We start from the raw sequence: 26,196 nt of genomic DNA, 5'->3' as shown, positions 1-26,196 counted from the left end.
GGACATCGCCCAGAGCAGGCAAGAGTTTCTGGTAAGTCATAAAAATCCTATTATTCATCATTCAAAATTCATTAATAAATATTTAAAGGTGCGATGATGCTGCTTTACTTCTGAGCTAGCATTCTTGAGACCCTTAGCTCGCGTTTCCTGGGACGTCCTCATTTCGAGCGCGTACCAAAGAGTCGGCAGTCAATAATATGTGCTAAGCACCCGTTATGATGTTGAGCACAAGCGCGCCGCCTGCCGAATACGTACAGCCTTGAATCTGTGCGAACTTTTGGGTTCGTTTTCTGCCCGAGTGGCGGTATAGCCGTTTCGGTCAGAAGCAATGAACCGACTGCTTAATGCTGTGATGGGCAAAAAAAAAAAGGAAACAAAAGATATCCACGATGCTATCGAATAACGAAGAATAAGGTCCACTGAGCTACCTGAGCCAGATAGGGAGGCACAAATTATGAAGATAAAGCTACATTAAAGGACATTAGTCTTCTTTAATCAAGTAACTTTATTTGTCATACCTCAACATTATCACCCCATTAACTAATTCAGTGCAGTGGTAGTTTTGACGATCATTCACTCACAAGGCTTATCTGTAGAGTATGGGGAGCTAGATGGTAAATGCGGAGTTGATGTGGCACTCCTATGAAAACGTCGGGTTAGCACTTGTGCAGATTATAGGTATTTCCCAGCGGAGTTTGTGGAAACCCAAACAGCCAGACCTGAAGGAGCAGAAGTTAGAGTTTAACAATACGTTTTGCAGGGCAAGTTGGAAGTAATTCATATTGTGGACCAGTGCAAAACGGACAATGGACCAAGGAAAGAGAAGCAGCGCCCATTGTCGTCTTCTCTTTCCTTGGTACATTGTCCGTTTTGCGCTGGTCCACAATATGAAGAAGTTAGAGTTTTCCTAAGTAATTAATTAATTAACCTATGCGAAGCCACTTCCTTACTTTCCTGAAAATGGTGACCGCTTATAGGCCTCGCGGACGAGAAGGACGAAAAAATAGGGCGTAATGTTGCATTAAGAGCATGCGTTTCATCCACTTTGTCATTTTTTTTTTGCTTTGTTGACTCTACCGATGCTCAGCTTTCAAATCTGAATGTACTGATGCAATGGGTGCTGGAATTAGAACGACAGCAACGAACGTAAGATTGAATTATTTGACGCTTATCGATTTCATGGCCTCATGACCTAGTTCACAAGAAGGGAACGACCATTCTCTAACAGTCTTGCAAAGTGCAGTGGTGCTTAAATCTCAACAGTACACTCGTGACGTTCTACATTTCGGAGGGGACATGCAGCTGAAAATTTTTAATGCTGAGCATATGGAGCCCTAACAGATAACAGAATACAGAGAAAGCAGATGCATCCTGCCGCTGGCATTTCCATCCTGAATACAGCAATTTTAAAAGCCTGCGAAAATGCTAGGCCCATCATTAGCAAAATGTCTAAAACACACTTCAATAACAGCGCGGATGAGCCACATGAGAAATCAGTTCAGATAAGGCGGTTTGCATGTTACGCGCGGTATCCGCGCGATGGAAGCGGCCTGTTCCGCGCGCTGGTCCAGCCACAAAGTTTTCCGCGAGATAGTTGGCGGCGATACCAGAGTTGAGGCAATTCCTGGCAAGACGAATGTGCTCCGAGTTTCCCAACATGCAGATAAATCCCTTCGGCTGGGCTCTTTTTCGAGTGCTACGATGGCCAATGCAAGTTTAAATACACACCTAGAGAAGAGCCGGCGAGTTTTGGGACAGCGCCGACAACTTACGAATTCAGGAGAGAGCGCGATCGCTCGCTCTAGGGATAAATGTTAGAATTAAGCAAAAGCCTCGTCTGCTTCGTCAGAACCGCTTTTTCCCCCTTTTTTTCCCCTTTGGGCAACCGGTCGCGGGCTGGCGACGGTGCGAGGGAAGGCCTCGAATTCGTTAGTACTTTTCAAGGGCAGTAACGAAGTCCATGTATAATAGACGCATCTCCTGCAACTGGTGCGCGAGCACGCTGCTTGACAAATAGCCCCGTGTCGATGGCCGTCACGTATGAGGGTGATTTATTCACGCAAAGGCGTCCGTACACCGGCCAAAGCCCTTATTAAGTAAGCTGAGAGCATGAGTCATGTCCGTCAGTAGCCAAAGGGAGTAGGTCAAGCTTCCCAAGATACGGTTCTCATAGGCGTGCTGATGTATATGTTTACCATTCTTCCCAATGGAAGGCAAATAAAAAGCTCCCACGTGTCGTACGGGTAAACACAGAGCTTGATCGAGTGATCTGTCGCGGAAACATCCATTCTTTATTTTACAGGCTACCGTTTCCTTTTGTCGCAATTGATTTTATACTTAAGCATGCTGCGTTACCAATTCATGGTTCCATTTGTGATTGATCTGCTGTACTCTATCTTTGCAGGCCGAAAACGGCAGTGAGTACTCATATTCTTTGCACATGTTATGCATTTGACGTACTAGCTAGTATACGCCATTGTGGCGGTGAGCTTGTAATCTTTCTGGCAAATTTGCATCAAGTACATCACCTATATTTCTGGTATTCATTTGACTAACAAAAGTTTTAATGCATCGATTAAATTAACTACAAGCAGCTAGGTAGAAAAACGCTACTCAGTAAATAAAGTAGGCTCGCATATTTTGCTCCCTAAGACCAGGAAGACAACTATAGAAGCAGCCAAGGTATACAGCATTTACTGTTTTAAGAGGGGACGGTATGTTGGCGTTGCGTGAACTATAAAGCGCTTCGAAGCTTGCTCGTTATTTCGTGTAGAGGCCTTGAAGTGTTGAAAACGACTATAGTTGAAATCAGTACCCAGTAAAAAACGTCAGTGGCTTGCACTTCCTTGCTTAGCCATTTCGTATTTCCTCAAGAGACCGTGAAACTGCTACCAAAAGAAAGGGAAATTATTGCAGCTAAAGTCAGATACAGATCTGTATGAAACTCGCACAGATTGGTAGATATGCTTATTCAATGTTATTAAAAAAATCTTGGAAGCGTTTTTAAGAGTGAGCGAAAGATTTCTCCTGAAATCAATGGTCAGGCACTTTTTCGAAATCGGAATCAACGCACAAGCTGCATCGAATACAGAAAACGGAAAATGTGCATGCCGGTTCATTTTATTTTTTACAGGTCAACGCTGTACTTGCTGGCGGAGCAGAAACAGAAAACTTAATAGCATGCACTTTAACGTTAAAAAAACAATTAAGACGCAGTTTTCAGTAGGCTAGCCGAGGTTGATATACCCTCGAACACTACTGCTAAAAAGTCACTGCCGGAATAAGTGCACTGATTATTGCCGCCGTTCGGCACCGTTTATGGGCCCATCGCGGGGCTTCCGTTGATGATGGCAGACGTCCTTCTCATGGCAAATTGAATCGCAGGAGGGCATGAAACTTTATTACCGTCGAATGCGCATTCATTTTTGCAGTGACTGTTTTGAGCTCAAGTTTTACAGAGTTCATGGCATTCAGGATCGTTAGGCACGTGGCGTACTACATCACGAGCCTGCACACTGCCTCCTCGTGGAACGCTGCTGTAAGCAGGCCCGCAGAACGGTCATTCACAGCGCTCACATCCGGCTGGAACCACAAGCGGTCGCGCTCTTTCCAGTCATGTCTAACGAAGTTTTCAAGAAATTGTTTTTTAATGTATTTGCTACAGGCAGCACGTAGCCTTGTGCCGTGATACTCGTTGTACCAATCCCTCGCAGATGCTCATCTCACTGGCACAGTGGCCCGGTGGTATTAAAAATAACGAGTATATCAGTAGACAGTCTGTAGACTGTCTGTAGAGTCACTGTGGAATGCGTGTTCAAACTGTGTAAGAAAATTAAAGGCGCAGTTTCCGCCGTCATTCCCATTTCGCGTGACTTCTGATCACAGTGTGCCCCTGGACCTGCACGCTAACGCTAGTCACGTCGTTCCAGAGATTTATCTGTGCATAGTTAGCGTAGCTCCCGGTAACTTCTCTTGAGTCACGTGCTTTCACGAACGGAGCCTATTTTCTTCTGCGTAGTTTCGCCCGCGGACGGCGGTAAGAACGGACACTGCAACGCTATTTTTGAGACGCTGGGAACTCTTTCTGTCTGCAGCTCTCCCTTCACTCCTTCCTTCATCTCTTGCATGCTGGTAGGTATCGTGCCAACGCTTGCCCTGCGGGAGGACCGATCACGTGCAACGCGCCGTATTTTTTATCTTCTCTTTAGCCGTGCGCTCGCGTGTCTCCCACCGTGGCACTCTCCTCTACTGGTGCAATCTATATTGTAACACTCCCCTTACTATCTTATTGCTCCCTTTCTCCCAGCAGAAGGAGAGTGTTCCTAGGCTTCAGATTAACGTCGAAAGTGCACGGAGTTCCCAAGGAAAAGTATATCGCATTTCAAACACATTAGCCATTTAAATTTACCGGCCAACCTTCAACTATTAACACTAATCCTCGAACTGTGAAAGAACCAAAGAAATAAAAAGGGACATGTGTTACATTATTCAAGATAATGCGCCCGTACTGAAGAACTGAGCTCTTTAGTTTATTAGCGCTACTGTACTTCGGAGAAATCGATGCGCGATGAATTCGTGACATTGAACATTTCGTACTCGTTCTGCGCAACTGGCGCGGGTTATTAAAGCCAGATTGGTGGGCTTTATACTCATAAAATTGTACGAGCCGCTGATGTTCTTTCTTAGACAGCGGGGTAAATCCCATTTGCAACGACGGAAATTGGCAATTTGACTTTTTCGCTGTAGTCTGCTCCCGTCCCCTTCGCGCTTACTTTTCTATTACTGCAAAGCCCTAATCAAGACTTTCATAGGCTTTTGCTATGGTCCATCCTATACGACCTGCTGCACCCACTACCCACGTATTCAATGAATTAACACTTTCTAGGGCGTACATGTAATCTGAACCTTCCTCGTTGCTCTCACTACGGCAGCTGTCATCACCGTATTCTCAGGCGAAGCAAGCTGCCTTAGCAAACTAGAGTCGTAAGAGCTTGGAGTAACAATCGCCTTTCAGACAAAATGCAAGACCTTCAATGCACCAAGTATTCGCATAGTTACTTGAACAGAAGCGAAATGGAGCAAAATTGCGCAGCTGGGAATTCGTAGTCAACCAGAAATCAACGTCGTACGTGTAACTCAAGAGGCAATCTTCAAAAGCGCTTATGAACTCTTTTTTTTTTTCCAGATCTGAACTTGTTCTTTCGGCAACTACTTCCACAAAACGAGGCAAGGAAAGTCGCTGAACGCTGGCTTACAGAAGTGCATGCGCATCCTTGTTTGCTCCACACAACTTCATAATAGTGGCGCCAGTGTGTGTGTGTATATATCTATCGATTTCGCAACACTGTACGTTAGGGTTTATTGACTTTTGACTGCTGGAAACATCTGGCTGGAACACCCAAAGGCGCTGTGATCATTTTTTCCAATATATGAGTTCCAAATAGCCGTCAGTGCGTGCGCTTCTATCTTGTAACGCCAAATTATAGCCGCGAAAGAAGTGGGCAGCCCCATGAACGGCAAAAGAGCACGGAGTGTATGTCGCCTATTGGTGTCGCCATCAATTCTAACCAAGGTGTCTTTTTACATATATAAAGAGAAAAGAGGGAAATTCAGATAGCAACAGCACATATCCGGAAGTTGTGGCATTAGATACGCATTACGTAATTATTTTATTGTTACTACATTCCTAGCTATTGTCTAGCTAAGGAATTTGTCTAATGTTAATTAATATGAAATCGCCACTTAGTTTAGTTATTCCCAACTAACTGCAGGATTTAACGCAAGAAAACATCTGTCCAACATTCAACGAGGATATTACTTCCTCATTAAGTAAAAATTAACCAGTCTGCTTTCCAAGCGACTCGGCGTAGGCACACCGCTTAGAGCTCCGAACTGTCGATGCTTCGGCAACGTGGCGGAGACGAATGGGCAAGGCATACGAAATGCTTGCATCAGGAGCCGCAGTAAAGATTTGCCGAATACGTGCCTTTGTCCAGCAGAGCCTCGGCCGGTGGCAGAGTGCAGGCGTTGAGACGGAAGGGCCTGCTGCGTCCCTTGGAGTTGGCTGCGAACACGCGTGCTTCGAACTCGGTGCCTGGCCACAGCTGTCCAACTCGGAAGCGTGGCTCCGGGCCGCTCACGTTCCGGACCAGAACCTGCAAGGGAAAGGGCGCGGGCCCCTGTCGGAATGTCTCCTGTCGAAGGGTGATCGGAGCGTGGCGTCTGCTGAAGAAAGCTTGGTGAGCTACGTCCCATCCGCTGCTACAGAAATAGGAGCACTCACTTCTTTACAGGCGATGCAACGAAAAGAAAAAATCGGTATAAAAAGTTTAAAGTGCCGGCATATGTGGTAGGAAGCGCTTTTTGGGCCGAAGCTTTGGTATAGGCTTGAAATAACCGCTTTACGTGCAATGCGTTCCTATACTGACTTCCTTCTGCTCGCTCTAAAGGCCGACAGTTGGCCTTCGTCAGCATGTCTCTCTTACACTCAGCATAGCGGAGATGCTGCGCTCACGAGGCTGTAAAGCAACAATGACGAAGGCGGCAGCGTCGTCACCTGATGCTGGGATGCGGAGACGCCCCTCTGGAGCGCCGAGCCCTCCGGTGGCCCGTACACTTCGAGCAAGTAGACGAGGTTCTCGGGCGGCCGCGCCAGCAGCGAGGGCCTCTGCGCGGCGGCCACCAGGGAGGCGCCGCCCGTGGCCGCCACTGCCGACTGGCCGCTTGCGGATGAGGTGCGCACCTCTCGGCACTCCACCGAGAAGCTGCGCTCGGTCAGGTTGCTCACGCTGCAGTTTTCCACGGGTTCGGGTGGCCCTGCATGATGGCAGAAGACGGGCCAGTGACTGACAGCCCTGTACGTGGCTCTTCCGCGGGCGGGAGTGTCACAAAACCATGCGCAGTCTAGCAGAGAGGGCGGGACTTTGGAGCATACTAGTGCGGAAACACGCCGAGTCATACAAATATTCGATCTACAGTATTCGATAGAAATACTCCAGCACAGGCAACTATAATGAGCTTGCTGTAAACAACGCGTTGCCCAAGCTGCCAACCTGCGCGGTTTTTCTTAGCACGTGTGCGCACAGTCACTTTTCCGCTGGACATGTGCTACCGCAGAAGTAACCTAGTTAAGACCTCCGTCGATTATTGGAGACTTCTTTATACGCTACCGGTCGTGTCCCCCAAAAAAAGAATAAATAAAATCTCGAGGGGACACTTAAGCTCTGCCTTAAGGGTATGGCGAGATAGCTTTAATGGTTCAATGCCCATATATTTAAGGAGTGGGTCACTGTCTCATTTACACTCATAGGTCGCTGGTAGTCATCATTCCACTCCTGGCGCAGTGGTGCAGCGGTCAAGCGATGCGCCACTGCCCTGCGATGGCAGGTGCTCCCAACGGTGGGGCATGTGAGACCCAGGTTGCTCTTCCCGAGCAACCTCTCGCGAGCAATCATTAATTTAACTCCTACCTGCCACGGTGGGCACTTTACTCACAGCCCAACGGACACGTTGTGGTAACTTCGCCATGTCACGTGACCTAGACGTCACGTTAAACCTTGGCTTCGAAACTCGCTCGACCCCATTGCCGAGTCGCTAGTCGAACTCAAGACCGTTGTGCCATTCGTAGCGCTCATGGTGTTAATTTCTTGTAGTCCGCCTCGCACAGATGCTAGAGCTTTTCTCCTGCTTGTAATCGTTCACGAGAAAAGCAGCTTTCAGTGAACGACGGCCATGCCCACTAATCAAAGCTTCTTGTTTAGGCTGCCTTTTCTGCAGTCGTGTTGCCCACATCTGTGGGCTGCCTACGCGCTTTCGTGCGTGTTAATTATAGCGGCAGAGTTTCTCTTCCCAGTTTTCCGCGCCTGCGCAGTGGCGTCGTGGCTGTATCGTGCGCCGAACAGTGAGCGAATTGCCGGTCACTTGGGACTCCACGATGTTAGTATTCCTTTTGTTTGCTTTCACTTCTCAATGGCAAGCTGTCCACCCAGTGAGCACAATGGCAGCGGGGAGGCAACTAATGCAGCGAGCAGCATTTGCCACAGTCAGCAACAAACAGCGAAAGAAGCCCCGGTCACGCGCCGCGAGACCGCGTCGTGTCAGGGGCGAGACACGAGAAGATAGCGCTACCGCAGGCACCGCACACAAGAATGGAGACCAGCCCACGCCCTTTTTCCCTGTCGTACAACTGGTTTATACGCAAACATTTCTCTGAGTGACTCGTATGTCGTTTGTGCAGAGCTCACTGATTCATACTGTTTATAGAGTGACGAGAAGCGGCAAAGGAGAGAATTGGCAAACCGAGCTGCCTTTCACATTCGCGCATAAAAAATAAAAAGAAACGGCTTACATATGAGACGACGATTTGGCTGGGAAACAGTGAAAGTGGACCGACCCACCTGTGTTCTTGCTCCTCTTAATCTTTTGGCCCATAACGCTGATGTAATCAACGTAAAAATGCAGTGAAATTGTTTTCAAATTTCACTTTGTGCTATTGTTGGTTACGCGGGGGGTGCCTCTGAACGCCTATGCATTTCTAACACTAAACAAGTCTTTGCAAGCTGCGAGACTGCTTTACAAATAAATAAATAAATAAATAAATAAATAAATAAATAAATAAATAAATAAATAAATAAATAAATAAATAAATAAATAAATAAATAAATAAAAAAAATAAATAAATAATTAAATAAATAAATAAATAAATAAATAAATAAAACGTGCGCTTACTACGGAGAAAAGCATGTACGTATATTTCACGCGAAACATGAAGCCGCCAACGTTTTCGTAATGAAGACAACTAGGCATATGTTTGATACTTGCTGCAGCCTTCAACAAACATTAACAAATGCCATTAGGAGTCAACATACATATGCTGAAAGAACTTAATGTAAAGTGTGCTCTCCCTCTTGGCTGGTCTACAAAGTGCTCACAGGCTTGAAGCGAAGTTGATAAATATAATGTCTCAAAGCACGACGATAACATCGCTGCCTTGCTTCAGAGAAGTGGCGGTTCACTGATCAACGACGCGGACACAATTTATTACGCAAGTTGACTCTGCTTGGGCATGCGACGAAGCCGCGGCGCCTAAGCTGCCTATCGAAACACAGGAGCTCTCAAACGAGGACCTAACCTTGGAGCATCTGGAAACACCCGAGACGAAAATTATGCATGTTTGAGCGGTGCGCCTCCACTCTGCACTATACGTTCGGCTCCGCGAGCCAATTATGGTTGCGCGCGTAAGCACGCTCGCATACGCACGCACGAAAACACACACACGCAGGTGCTTTTGGTTTTGGGAAGAGCAAACCTTGACGTCAGAAGTTAATTACACGTATACTCGACTTCGCGAGCAAACATAATTATCGAGGCGCTTAACAGGACCAGAACCGCACTAACGGCAAGCCCCAGAGGTTAAAAACGGGCTAATAAAGGAAAAAAGAAACATTCTGGATCATTTTAACGCTCTGTTTGCATTACACTATTCACAACTTAATAATGGCACATGCTGTTGGAAAGAGTTACATTACTTCGATAGCAAAAAGGAATTCAGTTGAATGAAGAGCCCACTGTTGACGTCTGTTGTATGGACTGTTTAGTTGTGCGGATGTGGCGAAAAACCCCAGCCCCTAATGCTGCCGAGCAGCGCCTTCGATGAAATCTGCGTTGTACTGCTGAATAGTTACGTCATTATGAGGCTTAATATGTGGAAGGACTCGAAACTAATGGTTATATTATTCTTAACAAAGTGGTAGTTTGGGATTGTTGATATAGCGTATTAGAATCCTGTGTGCTCCTTTTCTCTGTCCCATATGGTGGCTGCTGACCCGAAAGAAGCGGGTTCGACCCCGGCCGCGGCGGTCGAATTTCGATGGAGGCGAAACTCTAGAGGCCTGTGTACTCTGCGTTGTCAGTGCACGTTAAAGCACCCCAGGGGGCCGAAATTTCCGGAGTCCTTCACTGCGGCGTCTCTCATAGCCTCAGTCGCTTTAGGACGTTAAACCTCGATAAACCAAATCAAACCAAACCAAACCTTTTCTCTGTCCCGTTGTGCTGCGCTATGTCTTCTTCTAATATGGTAATATGAGATATAAGAATTTTGTCGCATCTTTTGCCACGTCGCAGAATAAAACAGCGTTGATACCCACGACGGGGGAGCACCGTGACGTCCATTCACTATGGCATGGCGCCCGGCGAAAGTTACTTCCTAATAATTTGACCCAAACACCCGTTAGCGGCCTTAATTCATGACAGCGAAAGGAATATAAAGCTGAACTGTGTGCCTGTCACGACATTTGCCGCTTGCGCACCTTTTACCACCGCCAGCGGGCACCTAAACTGCTCCTCTAAGTTAAATTCAATCGTAGCGCACATTTTTCGCTTGTCCGCCGGCATTACGTTGCGCTGCATACGGAGGTTGGCCGACTGTCGTATCGTTCTTTTCCCGTCCCCAGTCAGACCTTTATGACATGGGGTCGATCGCTCGTGTACATTTTACTTCTGATCGTTTCCAATATGTCTTGGCAGCAGACAGGTTGCAGCACAAAAGAGACAACGTTCTCATGCTACACGAGTACAGCTTGTTCTATTTCCGCAGGTTCTCCGTTTTATGCTTTGACTCAAACATGGGGAACGGTCAAAGGGTCACGTAGCGCACAGTGAAATGCCTGCTAGGTTCTTGCACCTTTAGAAAAGGTTTTCAATGCAGTCTAAGGGACGCAGACGGTCCTCTGTGTGAGAACAGCTTAGGAAAAATCATGCTGTTCTTTCTTTTTTTTTTTTTTAACAATAGACGACGGTACAGGATAAATAACGAACAAAAACTAATGCAGGGTTTGTGTCGATCATTTTATGTCTGGTTGCAAGCGCTTTGTCACAGGACGCACGGGGCGGACGTGACTTACACAAAGCGGCAGCAATCAGAAGGGCTACTTGCACAAACCTTAATTTTTTTTTCTTTCTTTTACAGGGGTAGCGGTATCTGCGACCCTCGAAAGGAATGTGTGTAAGCGCAACCGCACATCTTCAAAGAAGAGGGCAGAAGACGTGCCTTGCTCTACCTTCGTCTTCGGTTGGGACTGGCGCTCTCCTGCAGTCGAGTGGCAACCATGTGCATGCAGCCATTGCCTCGCGCCACGGGTAACCTTCGTCGCAATCGAGTGGGAAATGCGTCACACGCTTTGGAACGCTTCTCGGACGCTGCACGTAGGCCAGAGCTCGCGTAATGCCTTTGGCACTGAGGGCAATCCAAATAAATAAATAAATAAATAAATAAATAAATAAATAAATAAATAAATAAATAAATAAATAAATAAATAAATAAATAAATAAATAAATAAATAAATAAATAAATAAATAAATAAATAAATAAATAAATAAATAAATAAATAAATAAATAAATAAATATGCGGCGTGTTGAGCAGCACGCACTCTTTTGCGCCTTGTGTTCTGTCCTCGTCCTTAGTTGTTCAGCGCTCGGAACGCTGCCCGCAAACGCGCTGTCCGGTAAGATCCGCAAGTTCGTGCCCACGCATTTCCTAGACAATAAAGAATTAATTTATGCATTTGTGCGCATAAAAGAAATAAGCTCAGTCGTAGTGCCGCTATGCGTAGTGTCAGTCATTCCGTTAATCGTTTCGCGAGCCAGCTTGCCGAGGTCGTGTTGGCGGGAAATGTGGTGGCGCAGAAGGAACCACCTCGCCCTTCTCCCCACCCGCCAACGCTCACTCTGCGACCAAAAAAATAAGAAAAAGAAAAGCCCTCGAAAGATTTCACGCGCTGTTTCCTATCCTTCTCGAGTACAACGCCTTCGCTTTTGCTTGCAGCCTGATTATGATCGCTTTATATGAAATTCGTTAGTATTAGGTGAATAAGGACTGCGTTTCCGTCTGAAAGTGAACGAAAATATGCCAGGCAGTATCCGTTTTGTAGTTATGAGCAATACTTGTGACAGCGAAGTTTTCTTTCTTTTTTTCCGGAAATTTTTGTAACACCAGCGAACGCAGATCCGCACTGCGTAATTCTGGCGCAGTTATAAATCTTGGCGCACCCCTGTGGTGCTCCTCCCATTATTATCCGCGAACAAGATACTCTGCCCGCGGACACCTTGCCTCCGGTCCTCTCGAAGAAACCAAGCGCCTCACCGGCGCAGAAACCAGGGCAGCGTCCTCTCAAGGTTGCTTTCAAAACCGAGCCACAGATATTTTTCTTGAGTTGCCGATAGAACAAGACATTCCTAACGAAGTTCATTAACGATGTGTTCCTTAACTAATTAGCTTCTAGGAGACAAAGCAGAGTAAATAAACGCGCCCGAGCCAGCGTTCTCCGTCACGTGCTGCTGCCGAGGAGCAAAAAACAAGCGCGCCCGATGAAGGCGACGTCTGTTTCGCTTCTCGCGCTACTCAAGTCGCAAACGGGGCACTTCCGGCAAGACGTTTCTTGCGCGGTACATGACAGGCTCTCGCGCGGGGATAAACTGCGGAGACCAGCACGGAGGGGAGCGGCGGGATGTGCGTATCGCACATGCGGCGCTCTGCACCTAGACTCGACGCTGTCGCGTGCGAGTAGCGTCAAAGAGCAACGCTAGCGTTAAAGACTGCTCCCGACGCGCCAACGACGACTTCGAGGTAGCCTTCGGCGTATCTGCCCAAACCCTAATCACATGGGACTCGCCGAATCGCATTTGTGTCGTTGCATATGTGAACCTTCTTTTCGGAGGCAAATCCGATTACACCCTGTCTTACAACGGCTGATGTCAGCGGCCCTGTCACATTCCGGCCCCCTGAGCGACAGCAGGAAGCGCTCCCGCGCCACCAGCGCCCGTCACGATCGAAGTGCTTCACTTTTCCTCCCATCAACAAATCAGTCTTTCGGACTTGTCGCTCTTATGGGAGTTGGAGCAGCGGAGCGCCCGCTTTGTCCGCTCGCACGTTACGAGAAGCCTAGCGGGCCATAGATAAATGCCTTTCTACCACTCATCTGGATTGAGCCATGACTTGCTGTGAATGGAACGCGCGGATGGAGACCTCTAATGATCCACTAAATATTACGGCCTGTGAAAACCGCCTACACGGAGCCTATTAGTGTCCCATTCATTCCAGTGGCGCCCTCGTCAGTCAGTAAAAGTGTCATTAGGCGCGGAGAAAAGAATTGCCCGCGGCTACTTAGCTCTTCTCGTCACATTTTAACAAACGTTTCCTACAACAGGCCGCTCCTATGTGTGGAGTAAGGAGGAAAGAAAAAAAAAAGCCAACGCTCTCGTCCGGGGTGCTTGAGTGCTCACAGTGGCGCAAATCACTCCGGAACCGACGAACGTGGCTGAGTGTGCAGCGGAGACTTAGTTGAGCGAGCTGTTACCGGAACAACAAGCCACTGTCGATCTGCGCCACGCAATCGAGGTTGGACCCAATTACCAGAAGCACAACACGAGGCCAATTAGCGGGACATTAGGGACGTTTCCGGCGAACCGGACAGTCCGCCTCGCCGACGACCTCCTCCTCACCGTGGCGCCTGCCCTTCCAGTTTTTTTGTTTTCCTCCTCCGTGGACCAGAGCTCACAGCGAAGAGCGCCCTCGCCTCGGCCATCTCTGCGCTCGCTGCTCTTTTGTTGCCCGCTCTTTGCCGCGCCCCGGCGTAGCAATGCGTGATGGACGACAGCGTGATCTCTGCCGCCGCCGCCGCCGCCTTCGCTGCTCGTAACGCGCGCGCCACCGCTGGGCGCGCTTTTCCACATGGCCCGTCTGTCAGACTTCGGGGCGAGGACGAAACTGGAAACGCGCGCGCGCGCGCTTACGGCCGGGACACGCGTGAATGAGCGTGTGCCTTCCGCCTGACGCGCCGCGCTGTTTGTACCGCCGTTGAAAAAGAAAGGAAGACGCGTTCGCAGCCCCGTTTTGTCGAACCCGGCTGCTGCGGCGGCGGAGACGGAGCGAAATGGAATACACGCGACCGGAAAAGTGCTCCCGTTTGAGCTGCAGCTGTTGCGGCTGCTCCGATGCGTGCATGTTTCCGGGGGCCCGCTTTCGCATGCCGCAGCTACAAGCGTGCTGGTGAATACGCCGCGCCTCGGGTTTTTAGGGGTTCCGCAGCACCTTTTGGCTTAGGCTTGATGAAGGCGACTTCTACGAAAGTCGTTTTTATTACAGGCTGCTCTGGGGCGACAAATGCCGAACGAAGGATTAAGACGCTTAATTAATTATTCTTCGAGCCAGCTCCCTACCACTAATGTAACTCGCTGCTGCGACTTATTCCCTCCCTGTTTAGTTTTTACGTTACCTTAATAGTTGCACGACAGTATGAAAGAAAGAAACTATCGGTTGCACTCGCAAAACTTTTATTCCGGAAGAAAGCTACGGTATTTGAAAGCGCACGAGAGCTGGCCCATCCGAACCACCAGCGACAAGACGGACCAATTGCAATGGACAACGACAGTGACGCCACGGCCAATCACGAACCGTCATTACGTATTAGACGCTTCTTGAAGTTATAAACGCCTTGGAAAACGTCGTCGAAAAGTCGAGCTTCGCTGTCTTTCACACTACATTACGCGCGGTGCAATGCGAACCACTCCCGACCTCCCCTTGGTATACTTATAAAAATACGTCTGAACGCGTAGTACTACGGCAGCGCGTAATTTTAAGCGACATATTGTCCCTGCATTTTTTGTTGTTGTATCTCTCTCCCTGTACGCGGCATATCGCTATCTGAAAAGCGTCCCCGAAACCCGTGTGCTTTGTCGAGACCAATAAAGAGTATAAAGATAAAAGACAAATGAGATTCTACGATTCCGGCTGAAATTAAGAGTAAGAACTGGACTTAGAATGGGCGCGTAACTAGCAGAACATATTGCAAGTTGCTTATGAGTTTGCGGAGTGGATTTCAAGGGATGTGAAGTTTATGGCAGAGAGCGGCAGAGAATATACGTGGAGGGATGAGATCAGGACGTTTGCTGAGATAGGCAGTGAGTGTGTGCACAGGACAGGGGCTGGCCGCGCCTGGTTCGATACAGGGAACAGGGAAGAAAATCAACTGATGATGATTATTACCATGGCCATCTTAATAATTTGTCCGAATCTATATTGTTTTTATCATATTGCCGAAATTTTAAAAGTATCAAATACAATGCAAAAGGGAACCGTTTTTGCGCAGGTCCGACCAAAAGGGATGAGGCTCTTGCCATTACAGGTCAGTGATATAAATGAAAACAGGCAGTCCTCGGGCAGGTGTCTCGAATTCGAGTGTCATTAGAACAGCAGCTGACCTGCAGGATGCCCTGCTTTTGCTGAGGAGTTCGAAATAACGCGACCTCTCCCTGATGTCGAATGGGCCGCAGTGGCGATCAATAGAAGGAAAAGCGCGGGGAGCACTAATTTAGCAATCAAGCATAAGCACAGCCGCCGAAATTAATATTGCAGCACTTAAGGCAAAACTACGACTCATTACGCATTTAGCAGCGACATTTGATGTAAGTGCTTATGTGCCTAAGCTCATAAATGCGGACCTATATCTTTCCAGTTCGTCTGCTCTTCGCGCTTTAATAAATGACGTCGTAAACCTTCAGCAAAAAAAAAGAAAGAAAGCAAGAAAAAAAAAAGAAAAGTCTGACCCACTTCGTTGCCCTTTTTTCCCTTTGTCTAGTGAAATGCGAGTCCAAAGCGTCTAAGGGAAGAAGCAAAGGAAGTGGTGACAGTAAAAGGAGACATCGTTCACTGCTCTGCGGTTCCTTTCCTTGTCCGGATAAACAGCCCACAAACGCGCCGCTCGCGCACATGTAGAGCCTCGCGAGGAGATTAGCGGCCTAGGCCCCGTGCTTAATCCACAAGATGCACTGCAGTCAGCCCGCGCGTATCAAAGGACGTGCCTCGCATCTGCGAACAGGGACAGTGGTTACAAAAGAGCGCGCTCACTGCGCGCTGACCACGCCCGCGCAAACAAGGCGTCCGTCGATGCACGTTCCCAGCGCTCGCAAGTGTAGCGCGTGGTGCAGTTGTTTCGAAAGCGTAACGCGGCTGTTTTGATACACGAGCTTAGGTGCAGACAGCTGCCGACCCTAACCCACGCTGTTCTCCTTTCGAATGACCCCACCAGCAAGATAGATACTATAGATACAAGTCTGCCTCGCGCGGCATTAGACACTGTTTATATGAACTCCTCAACTCCCTCCCTACACCACCCATGCCTCCCCCCCCCCCCCCCTCTTTTTTCTTTCCATGAGTGATGCGCACTTTACGCTCGCACGGAAAGAAGCTTTAAGGAGCTTAGGTGCGTTGTCGCTAAGCAAGCTGCTCCCGTCTTGTGCAATGGTTTCAGCCTCCCAGAAAGGACGACCGCCTCGAAACTGGCGAAACCGATCTCTCTCCCTTTCGTTTCGATGGCTTCAGCGCATTCGCGTGTATACTGTCGGGGTGAGGGGTGTGAACACGGTGTGAACACCCCTGTGGAAGATGGCACGCATTTTGGAAACCTTCGCTGATGAACATCTTCGACAGAATAAAGAATGGCCTTCAAATGCCACCTATTTTAGCTATGAAGGAAGTCAACAGTCACTGAAATAAAGAAAAATATAGTGGAATTGTTTTCTTTTAATTCCCGGTGTTGACCAATGGAGTATAGTAGTTTAACCATTTTGTGCGTAAAAATATAAAAATAAAACACTCTCACAGCCCGGTTACACGAAACCTAAATACCCCCGAAAGTAGAGTGTCGGACAGTCGTCGCCCTAGCTCCGTTCATGCACCATACGTGACAAACGGAGGTCGTGGGTTCGGATACAACAGGCAGCATGTGATTGTTTTTTCTTCTACTTCCTAATAAATTACCTTGCACGCATAGCAAGCCTAGCACTGCTAGCGGAAAACTTCCCTGTTTATAATGTGCGCCATCCTGAAGTGTGGTATGTCTCCAAATGCAGAACCAATTATGGACATCAAATGCAATTTCAATTGCCCACACTTCTAAATCGCATAATAAATGAAACTAACATTCCGATACCGGGTATATCACCATAAGAACTGCGTGCAATGTTTGTAAAATGATGTGATGCAGCGACTTCTTTTTTTTTTTCATTTTTTCATTGCCTTACAATTCCCTTTTCGAAAGATGTTGCATAACTCATGTATGTATTCGTCCTAGTATATTGTACTCCGCACGCTTCTTTGCTGCCCACTGTCCTAGGGGGTCAGAGATCCTCGAGCTGTTCTCACAGCTTTTACCTGTATTCCTCTTAACATTTTTTGCAGAATAAATTTGATTTGGTTTAGTTGACAATGATTACACTAGTTATTGACCATTAGTAAACGCCACAAATTAAAAAAAAATATAGAGGGACACTTAAGTTCCACATTACGGGTATGGCGCGACAGCGTTATTGGTTATTTGCTACTTTATTTCTTAATTATTACCTCTTTTTAATTACGCACACTTATTAGTACACATTAGTAAGTATATTAGACCATGTGATGGGATACAAGGTCTACGTTTAAAGAAAAAAAAGGTCTACGTTTAACAGAGTCGAACGAACGGGCCTTAGTGACCTAGCGGTAGCGTGTCTAACTTGCAACCAACATGTCATGGGTTCGATTCCCAACGAGGCATCCCAATTGTATTTTCAGCGTAAATAATTTACCTTGCATCCTTTCATGTCATAATGATATTTCAGCCATGCTACGGCTTCATGTTCACAATTTAACTCGAGTTTTATACATTTTCATTCCACAGCTCACCGCGCAACGTCAGAAACCTCTCAACCAATACTGAATTAGTGTGACAACACGCACGGCTTTTCCTCCGGACGTCCGCTCGAACGCTGTTGCGTCAGAGCACTTGCCTTATGTTCTCCGACGTTTCGGTCACTGTTGGCTTCCTTCATATGCATGTCATAAAGAGCCCCTCATTTCCGTGTTGCTGTCTGCTCATTACCTATAACCGATGTGATCTGACACAAAAATATTTTCAAAACCCGATCGGAGATTTGTGACTTCTCCAACATGAAAGGTAAAGATATGCAAGGGAAACAAATATACTGGCCGGTCGTTTGCTCACTGTGTTCAAGCGCTGCAAGAGTGGAAGAAGATACTCAGTCCGTTTAAAATCCAAGTGTCCTTTCTTTTCGCAGTGGAAAGAATAAGTCAGTTATTATTTGTTTTCCTATTTTTTATTTATTGCTTTTCTATTGGTACAAACGAGAGCGAGCAGAGTCGCGCGGGCCGTTTGTGATGTTCATGTTTACGCTGGTGTCTTCAAAACGGCACTGATACGTATCAGGGGCAATGTGTCCCCGGGTGCGGCTTAGGTCTCCTATGAGTCCCAGAACGCAGATAGAGAAGTAGCACCTCTTCCACATACATTGCACATTGCTGTGTAATATTGCATATCTGAGCATGGTATGGAGGAAAAGGAGTGGGATTACGGCTACTCTTTCTGCAGCTTCTTTACCCACTCAGCGCACTTGCTCTACAATGGTCACATAAATTATTTCGTGCCGCTGTTACGCTTTCTTGAAGATATTTCAGAGGGTTTCAGCGTTTAAAGAATTCATTATCCAAATCGTTACTAAAGCATTAATAATTTGCTTATCTAAGGTGACATAACAGAGTGTTGGTTGGCTATACTCATGCTGAGCTGCGGCAAAAGACTACCAGGCGGCAGTCAAAGATGCTGACAAATTCAGCGGCGCAAGCAGATCGCCTAACTCTGCCTCCCTATGATCGTATACCTATGGATGAGGCAGTTAAGCGAACAACTACCACTTCAATTCGCAGCATCTTTCAGCGGCTATCGCTGATCTGATGTTGAACTGACGCTCAAACGCCCGAGTGGTTCCATCGTGGTTCCCCTGTCCCTTGAGCACGGCGGCTTCGCGGGCGCGCACTTCCTGATCCTGGCGCCGTTCTCTCAACTCGGCATCGCGAGCGAGCACGACAGGGCCCTCTCCCCGTTGACGCTTTCGCTCCGCTTCACCGGCTTGCAACTCCGGATCCTCACGGAATTGTCACTTGCGCTCGCATTAGCGACGAGGTTCGCGAAGTTCTTCCGAGCACACACTGCTTCGGGAGACCCATCCCATCTGCCACGGTGGCGAGCGACCAAGTGGAAACAAACTCCCTAGCCACGCGTCACGTGATGCTGACGTCAAGAAAGCGCGCGGCTGCGGACGACGCGAAATTGCCAAGAGCCCTATTAACAGCGCTACAAAATAGAAACTGCCGCCTTCCGCCAAGACGAAGGGAAATTTGGTGGTCGTTTCCTGCGAGTAGGTATATATTTTTCAAATTTAATATTCATGTTAATCATTCAAGTTCACTAATCTGCTCCTTAACTGATGATGGCATCTGAAGCTTTTCTAATAAATTGATACGTGGGCAGAAAAGATACGCCGAGCTGGCGTGACACTTGAAAGTATTCTGTCATTTTGAGATTTTTTCTTACTCCAAACAAAACAATCAATGACTTCAGCAGTCGGCGATACGAGTTGTTTGCGTGAACGTTTCGTGATGTGGGGCTCCTGCGACTACTGTCACTTGCATGTACGGCTTAAGGGCTCGAAGCCGCGATTTCTAAGCAACCACAGACTATCAGGCGTTCTGATATATCAAAGCGCCCGAAAGTCTACAAGCGTGCTCTACTCCGCGGTACCACGGGGTTTATTCAGCTCGAAAAAAATATATATACATAGACAGATACTCTCAGAGCAGTGGTGTATTTCCAGAAGCAGCACAACGAGATGTTTTCTTTGACAGCGTACGCCTTCCCAGTAACATACTTTAGCGGTTAGAAATATTTCCGATATAGCTTTAACAACCGCATGCGGCCCCATATAATTTACGCCTGTCGACGCCAATGTGTTGTTTACATTCATCTTGCAGTGCGCCACCTTGGTCGGACGATACACAGCGTGCATGGCGAGCGATTTGGAATACACCAGGGGGTGGGGCGAGGGGAATGAGGGGATGGCCAGGCACACTCACCGGCCTGCACGACGTGGAAGGTGCAGGGCTCGCGCTGCTCCCCCATGGAGTTGCTAGCCGAGCAGAGGAGCGTGCCGAAGTCGCTCTGGAACTGCGGCGTGTACTCGAGAACCGAGACGACGGTGGGCGAATCGCCGTCGAGCACGGGCGTGCCGTCCGGATCAGCCTCGGGCCCCAGCACCACGAAGTCGGTGAGCTCGGTGCGCCGAGTGCTGCTGCTGAAGCTCCAGCGGAAGTGCACCGCCTCGGGCGACGCTGCCACCCGACACGTGACCCGCACGGGCTCGTGGCGGGACGCCGAGTACACGATGGGCGCCCCTTCCACGCACGTCGGCGAGTCTGGATGGCAAGAGGAGAGAGGAAGACGTTACCGCTAACCGTTGGCTTTTACGGGGAACGCGCTAGGTGCCATATTGACGGCAGCAATGGCAGCCGTCAACATCACTGCTCAGTTTGTAATAAAAACACTGAGCTCTGATTGGATAGATAGATAGAGAGGGGAAAGGCAGGGATGTTAACCGGAAAGGATTCCGGTTGGCTACCCTGCACTGGGGAAGGGAATGAGGGGATTAAAGAGGGAAGAGAGAAGGAACGGGAAACAGTCACAATCGGTCAATCAAGGCAGTCTCTCTCAAAAAACAAAACAGTGCCCTATAAGCCTTGATGGCAGTCGAGTGTTGTGGCCACGGACCGAGGATCTTCGCCTCTGTGAAAGAGCGAGGATCAAGGCGGTCCAGAGCACAACGCAGCTTATGTCTTTCGGTCACAAACAAAAGGCACTCACACAAGAGATGAGTGATTGTCTCTTCACAGACACAGTTGATACAAGAAGGGCTGTCGGCCATCGCGATCCGGAAAGCATACTTATTACGCTCTGAGTGGAAGTTGCTACTGAAGCCAAAGTATTTCTTTCAACGTGCCATTTTGATTATGCGCATTTGAACGCTTGTTGGCATGCATTTATTTCTCATGAGAAAGAGAAGCTCTCGCACGTCTCATTGTAATGTATGCCATTTGTTCTCTTTTCGTGATAACAACGACGACGGATTGGCATTATAGCGACGAATATTTCGAAACATGGAAAATAATTACATACGACAAAAATATTATAGATGCACGATAAAGCGAACTCAATATGCGTCCTACTGCGTTTATTTATTCCAAGCACTTTCAGAGGCGGAACACGTAAAAATTTAGAACGGAAGAGAACAACGCACGGAAGTGCAGTTGGGGCCTAAAATGTCAGCTAAGGGCACTACCAATGGTTGTCATGACGGCATGGAGTGACGTGTTGAATGGCGAATACGGGGTAGGAAAGTAGTTCCATTTGATGGCAATATTGCAATGATGAGCAATTATGCATGTTAGTGGGACAAGATGGCTTACCAGCTTCTACGCATTTGTATTCTTCGATAAAAAAAATTGCGTTGTGTTGCGGGAAGATTTTGTTCAAAATATTGCAGTGAAAAAATAGAGGGGACGCTTAAGCTCCGCCTATGGGTACGCCACCGTAGCATGGGTTAGTGCCCATATATACAGAATTGCTCATTCTCCGGTTAACATTCATAGATCCGTGGGAGTCCTGATACTACTCATGGTGCAGTAGTGGAGCAGTTAAGCGATGCGCCACTGCCTTGTAATGGCTGGTGCTGTCACCGGCGGGGCTTGTGCAACCCAGGTCGCTCTTCCCAGCGACCTCTAGTGGCCAATCATTAATTTACCTGCCACCTGCAACGGTGCGCAGTTTGCTCACAATCCGTTGGACAGGTTGTGATGACGCCACAAGGTGCGACCTAGGGCCCCACCTTGTTTGATTTTCGGGGGATTTTTCATGGATTTTTCGCTCACGGCCAACGACGCCGACGGCAACGACGCTGACGACGACGCCGGATTTTCTACGAAACGAGCTCCTTAACTCTATGTTGTTAAAACATATCTCGTGATACACGTAGAGACGAGCCAATTTGCGACGTAATGAAATTTCTGCTAAATCAGGAATATAAACATATTTTTCAGAAATAAAACACTGCAACGACGAACACAATTTATTGTGACGGAACAGACTGAGTGCTTTCAAGAAAAAAACTTTGGGTAGACTCCCTTTTAGCAGCAAAATATTTCGTAGAGAGTTGTTGGTTACCTTTAAAAAAGTTGCAACGTGAGTAATCTAGTGTGCGGTTAACGTTGTTAGTGGCATATACGATGCGAATGCGTGATGTAACGTTAGTAATGAACAAGGCAAACAATATAAATAAATCCAGTGTCAATTAATGATTAACAGCATACGTTAACATGGTTAAAGCGAGACTACAATTGCATGCTTTCCCACTTGGAAAAGTTTCCATCACATGAGTGATTTATTGCACAAATTTGAAGTAATATGCAGGCCATCTCGATGTTTACACTAATGACTGGAGACATTGGTCTTGCGATAGATACACAGTCACACAGAAATGGCCTAATTTTTCAGGAAATGATACTCTCTGAAGGTTGTTACTATATACAAGAAAAATTTTAGGCCCAAGCACCGAATTTTGTGGTACGCTGGATGGTACAGTAAATAAGGCAGATAACTAGTTATTAGCAGTGACGTAGTGAATTTTGCGACAGAAAACCATTATTTGGCTCACGAAAATATGTTTTGGTCAGTATTACGGTGAGATAATTTCGAAACTGTTGATTCCTGCGGAACAGTATCAATGCCCAAGGCAAAACCAGAAAGAATATCTTTAGCATCAAGTGCATGCTCACCGCAAGTGAACACGTCATTAGTAAAATGTGAAAGTTGCGCTGCATAGCAAGACATTTTTCTAAAGGTGCGGAAATTACTGGTGGAGGTACAATAGTTCTTTTGAAACTCAGGTGAGAGTGTGTTGCATATCCTCTAACGTTTTGTAGGGAACTGCATGCTAAGAAAATTACTCGGCAGATATGAGCGAAATAAAGTTAGGACTGTGAAGGGTTTCGTAGAATGAAATTAAAGTTAGCGACTGCAATGAGGGGAGTATTTTTGTTGGTCTGTATGCGACTGTGATCAGGCACACTCTTGAGGCGTTTGTATATATTCGCATCTCTCCTGTTCACAAGGCCACCCATCATGACCCTCTTTCTTCTCATCTTGCCCTCCTGCAGTACACAGTAGAAGGACAGAGAATCATCACTCTGGCCGACTTCTCTGCCTTTCTCTTGCGTAAATATTTCTGCATCGCAAACGATCCACTCAGTGCAGTCGTTCTTAGACAAAGACAAGTCCTCTTGTAGAAACGGTGGCGAGAAACCTGACGGGTTTCTACTCACTTGTTCACTTTGGGATTGTCAAAAACAATCTGCCTACCCTCTATCTATCATTAGACCGCAGTTGGCATGCACTGCAGCGACATGTAGAAATGTCGTCACCGACTTAACCGTCTTACTTCACTGTGTCAGTTCGATTACGAAGGACTACGCGCGAACTGTTCTCGACTGGTACGCCATCGAAACAATGTTCGGTAGATTAGTTTGCAAGCATTTATTTATGCTGATGTGGCACGCTGAGAATGCGCCCTATGATGCATATTAGTGAATGTGGGCTACATGGTACTGATATGACAAGTTTTTTTTTCAACAAATAAAACGCTTTATTAAATGCGCTCACATTAAATATATTTTCGAACAGGTGTTCAAGTGAAGTCTATACATAAATTGCACTTGTGAAACGTCAGTAAGCTTTTTTGTACGAATTGCGTGCTCTGGAAGTGAAATGCCACTGCGCCACTGAGCGATATCGAAGAAACAACTGTCTTATCTTTTGGCTTTCAAAATTTGTTGGCTTTTTTTTTACTACGGTCTTTCTTCCTGACTGCATGCGTGATTAACGTGAAATGGTGCATGCCTTGTTATTCTTTTATAAAACGAAACGATATGTAAGCAATGAATGCAATAAGAACAAAAGCAGAACTGAAAAACCAAGGTGGTAACTTTGCCCATGAGGCCAGGACCAAAAAATTACGGAACGAAAACCAAAAAAATCTGAAAATCAGTTCGAGACACAAACACTCATTAGCTATCAGAATAAACCGCCATGCAGTAGAAGCAAACTAATCTCGCACCATCTCCGCGTGTGCATAACTCAACGCGTTGATTCGTAACAAATGGAGCGAAGAGCACCGCCGCCCTTTTATTTTTTTTTTAAGCAGAGGTGACACCTAACAGGAGAAATCGTCTGTTCTGTCCCAATTCGCTCATAATGAAGATTTTTTTTTTATATTCCGATTTCGTCCTAAAACACTACAAAAAGCAAGTGGTGCGAATACCTATGACGTAGTTTCACGCTACTCTTGATTGATTTATGCGCAAATGCTGTTTTCGCGGGCGCGGTGCCTAACTTGACGCGTCTGCAGTGCGTAGGTAGACCTAGCAACGAGCTATTATAGTTCAAAGCATTGCGTAGTTTTGTTGCTCGCCTATATACGTCAGCAGTGAACGCCTCCATGACACGCGCAATCGCATGCTATTTCAGACGCTTGTGCGGTCTGATGAAAAGTGAAAGTAATCACATTGAGGTAGCTACTTTCGCACGAATAAACATGTGCAGTACAATACGCAGCCGAATCTAAAAAAAAAAAGAAACGGTGTTCATACGTTGCTTTTTGACGCAATCGACAACTGGCTCGCTTATATGAACAAGTGTAAGCATATTTCAAATGTTTTGCTCAGTATGTTAGAAAACTAGCTTGAGAAAAGCGGTTATTTCCACTAGTGATTTAGTGATTGCTATTGCTGCCTGCCACAGGACTAACAAGAGTGGACTAGTCATAAAAAAAAACAAAAAAAAAAAACAGACGGACGCGTTACCGATTGCTACTGCTAGGTTAATGTACAGCCATACAGTTGATACAGTTGAAGAGCCAGCAGACGCTCTAGCGCTTTTATACGGCATTATACGATGCCCGAAGTTTTTGTCAACTATCTGGCAAATAGCTTTGGAACAGTCCTAATTATATCTTATTAGTTCCACTTCGCAAGTTGTGTTATGTTGGTACAGGAGCCCTTTAATATTGCTTTGGTAACGTGTAAAATACTTCATGCGTGTTGCGTCATTTTTTTTTATCAGTGCGAAATGCGGTCGGGCTTTTTAACTGTATTGATGATCACGGATGCGGGTTAGAATTTTAGTTTTGCGGCGGCCTCATATGAAGAACTATGGGCTTAACTGCGATGTATCACGTAGAACCAATTGCCGGAGCTCTTTTAGAAGTGCGCAAGCTCAAAATGAAAGAAAACTTGCTGGAAAAAAAGAAAGAAATATACAGGCGAACACGATTCGTGGAAGATATGCTGTAACGAAAGAAGACAAGAACTGCAGCCGCATTTTGTAACAAGGCTTTTCTGGTTCATTCCCTCGGTTCTTCGTCAGTAGTTCTCGTGTGATCTCCCGCGTCTTAGCCAAAAAATTCATCCTAGAGCGGAGCCCTATAACAGTAAGAATTTGTCACAGACAGCCAAGTTTCTAAAAATGCTGTTCACTTTCCTTTGTAACCTTGCGGCTGTGCTCAGGTGGGCGTCAAATAATAATTTTTCTCATTCTTTAAACCCATTCCAAGTTTGGAAACTGAACACATTGATAAGAGACTGGATGAGTGTGACTCCTAATCAAATTACACTCTCTTTCCTATTCTACAAGAAATCGCGCTAAAAACCTGGCGAATTTCACACCGTTAGAGAAGAAGGCCCGGTCTTACACTTTCCTCATGTGCTGGACACGCTGTCGAATCATTTCCCAAATTTTCTAGGGTATTAAGAAGGCACGTTCACGCTGGCGTGCCGTGATGGCAGCGCGACCCGTTCTGCTCGACTGGCGAAGGGTGCTGAGCGACATGAAGTGTTCACACAGAAACCCCTTACCTCCGAACGAGACGAGGCGCCATGTCCTCCCCTCAGTACGATCACATCCCGCTCTCTTCAGCCATGGACAGCCATGACGGCGTGAGCGACGAAGAAGAGGTAGTAGAAGGATTTAGCATACCGGAGATGCACTAACTGAGACGTATACCGGTTTTACGTATGGTTGTTGCGCATGCGCAGTGTTCCTACATGGCCTCGCGCTGGCCACTGCGCGTGCGCAGCTATCGTACGTAAAACCGGTACACGTCCCCGCTAGAGCGTCTACGGTATGCTAAACCTCTCTAGTGACCATGCTCAAGCGTAATACGCTTGCGTAGGAAGCTGCAGTGCAGAGAAGACAGAACCAGCGGTG

General features: G+C 47.0%; 1 protein-coding gene across 1 annotated transcript in view; it reads right to left on the bottom strand.

The window, feature by feature from the left end:
- The window catches only part of LOC149350828 (neural cell adhesion molecule 1-like), a 281,207-nt gene that overhangs the window by 109,886 nt on the left and 145,125 nt on the right, over nt 1-26,196 (bottom strand). The window contains exons 7-9 of the mRNA XM_089576941.1: nt 19,962-20,300; nt 6,557-6,816; nt 5,987-6,155 (exon numbers count right to left, since the gene is read on the bottom strand). Coding sequence (XP_089433067.1) covers nt 5,987-6,155; nt 6,557-6,816; nt 19,962-20,300 — 768 coding nt within the window. The remainder of the gene's footprint in view (nt 1-5,986; nt 6,156-6,556; nt 6,817-19,961; nt 20,301-26,196) is intronic.

This window comes from Amblyomma mixtum, chromosome 3 (genome assembly GCF_055824585.1).
Source record: "Amblyomma mixtum isolate Tamu chromosome 3, ASM5582458v1, whole genome shotgun sequence".
NCBI lineage: Eukaryota > Metazoa > Arthropoda > Arachnida > Ixodida > Ixodidae > Amblyomma > Amblyomma mixtum.
Note: the sequence above shows the minus strand (reverse complement) of the source record. Positions and strands in the feature narration are given on the sequence as shown.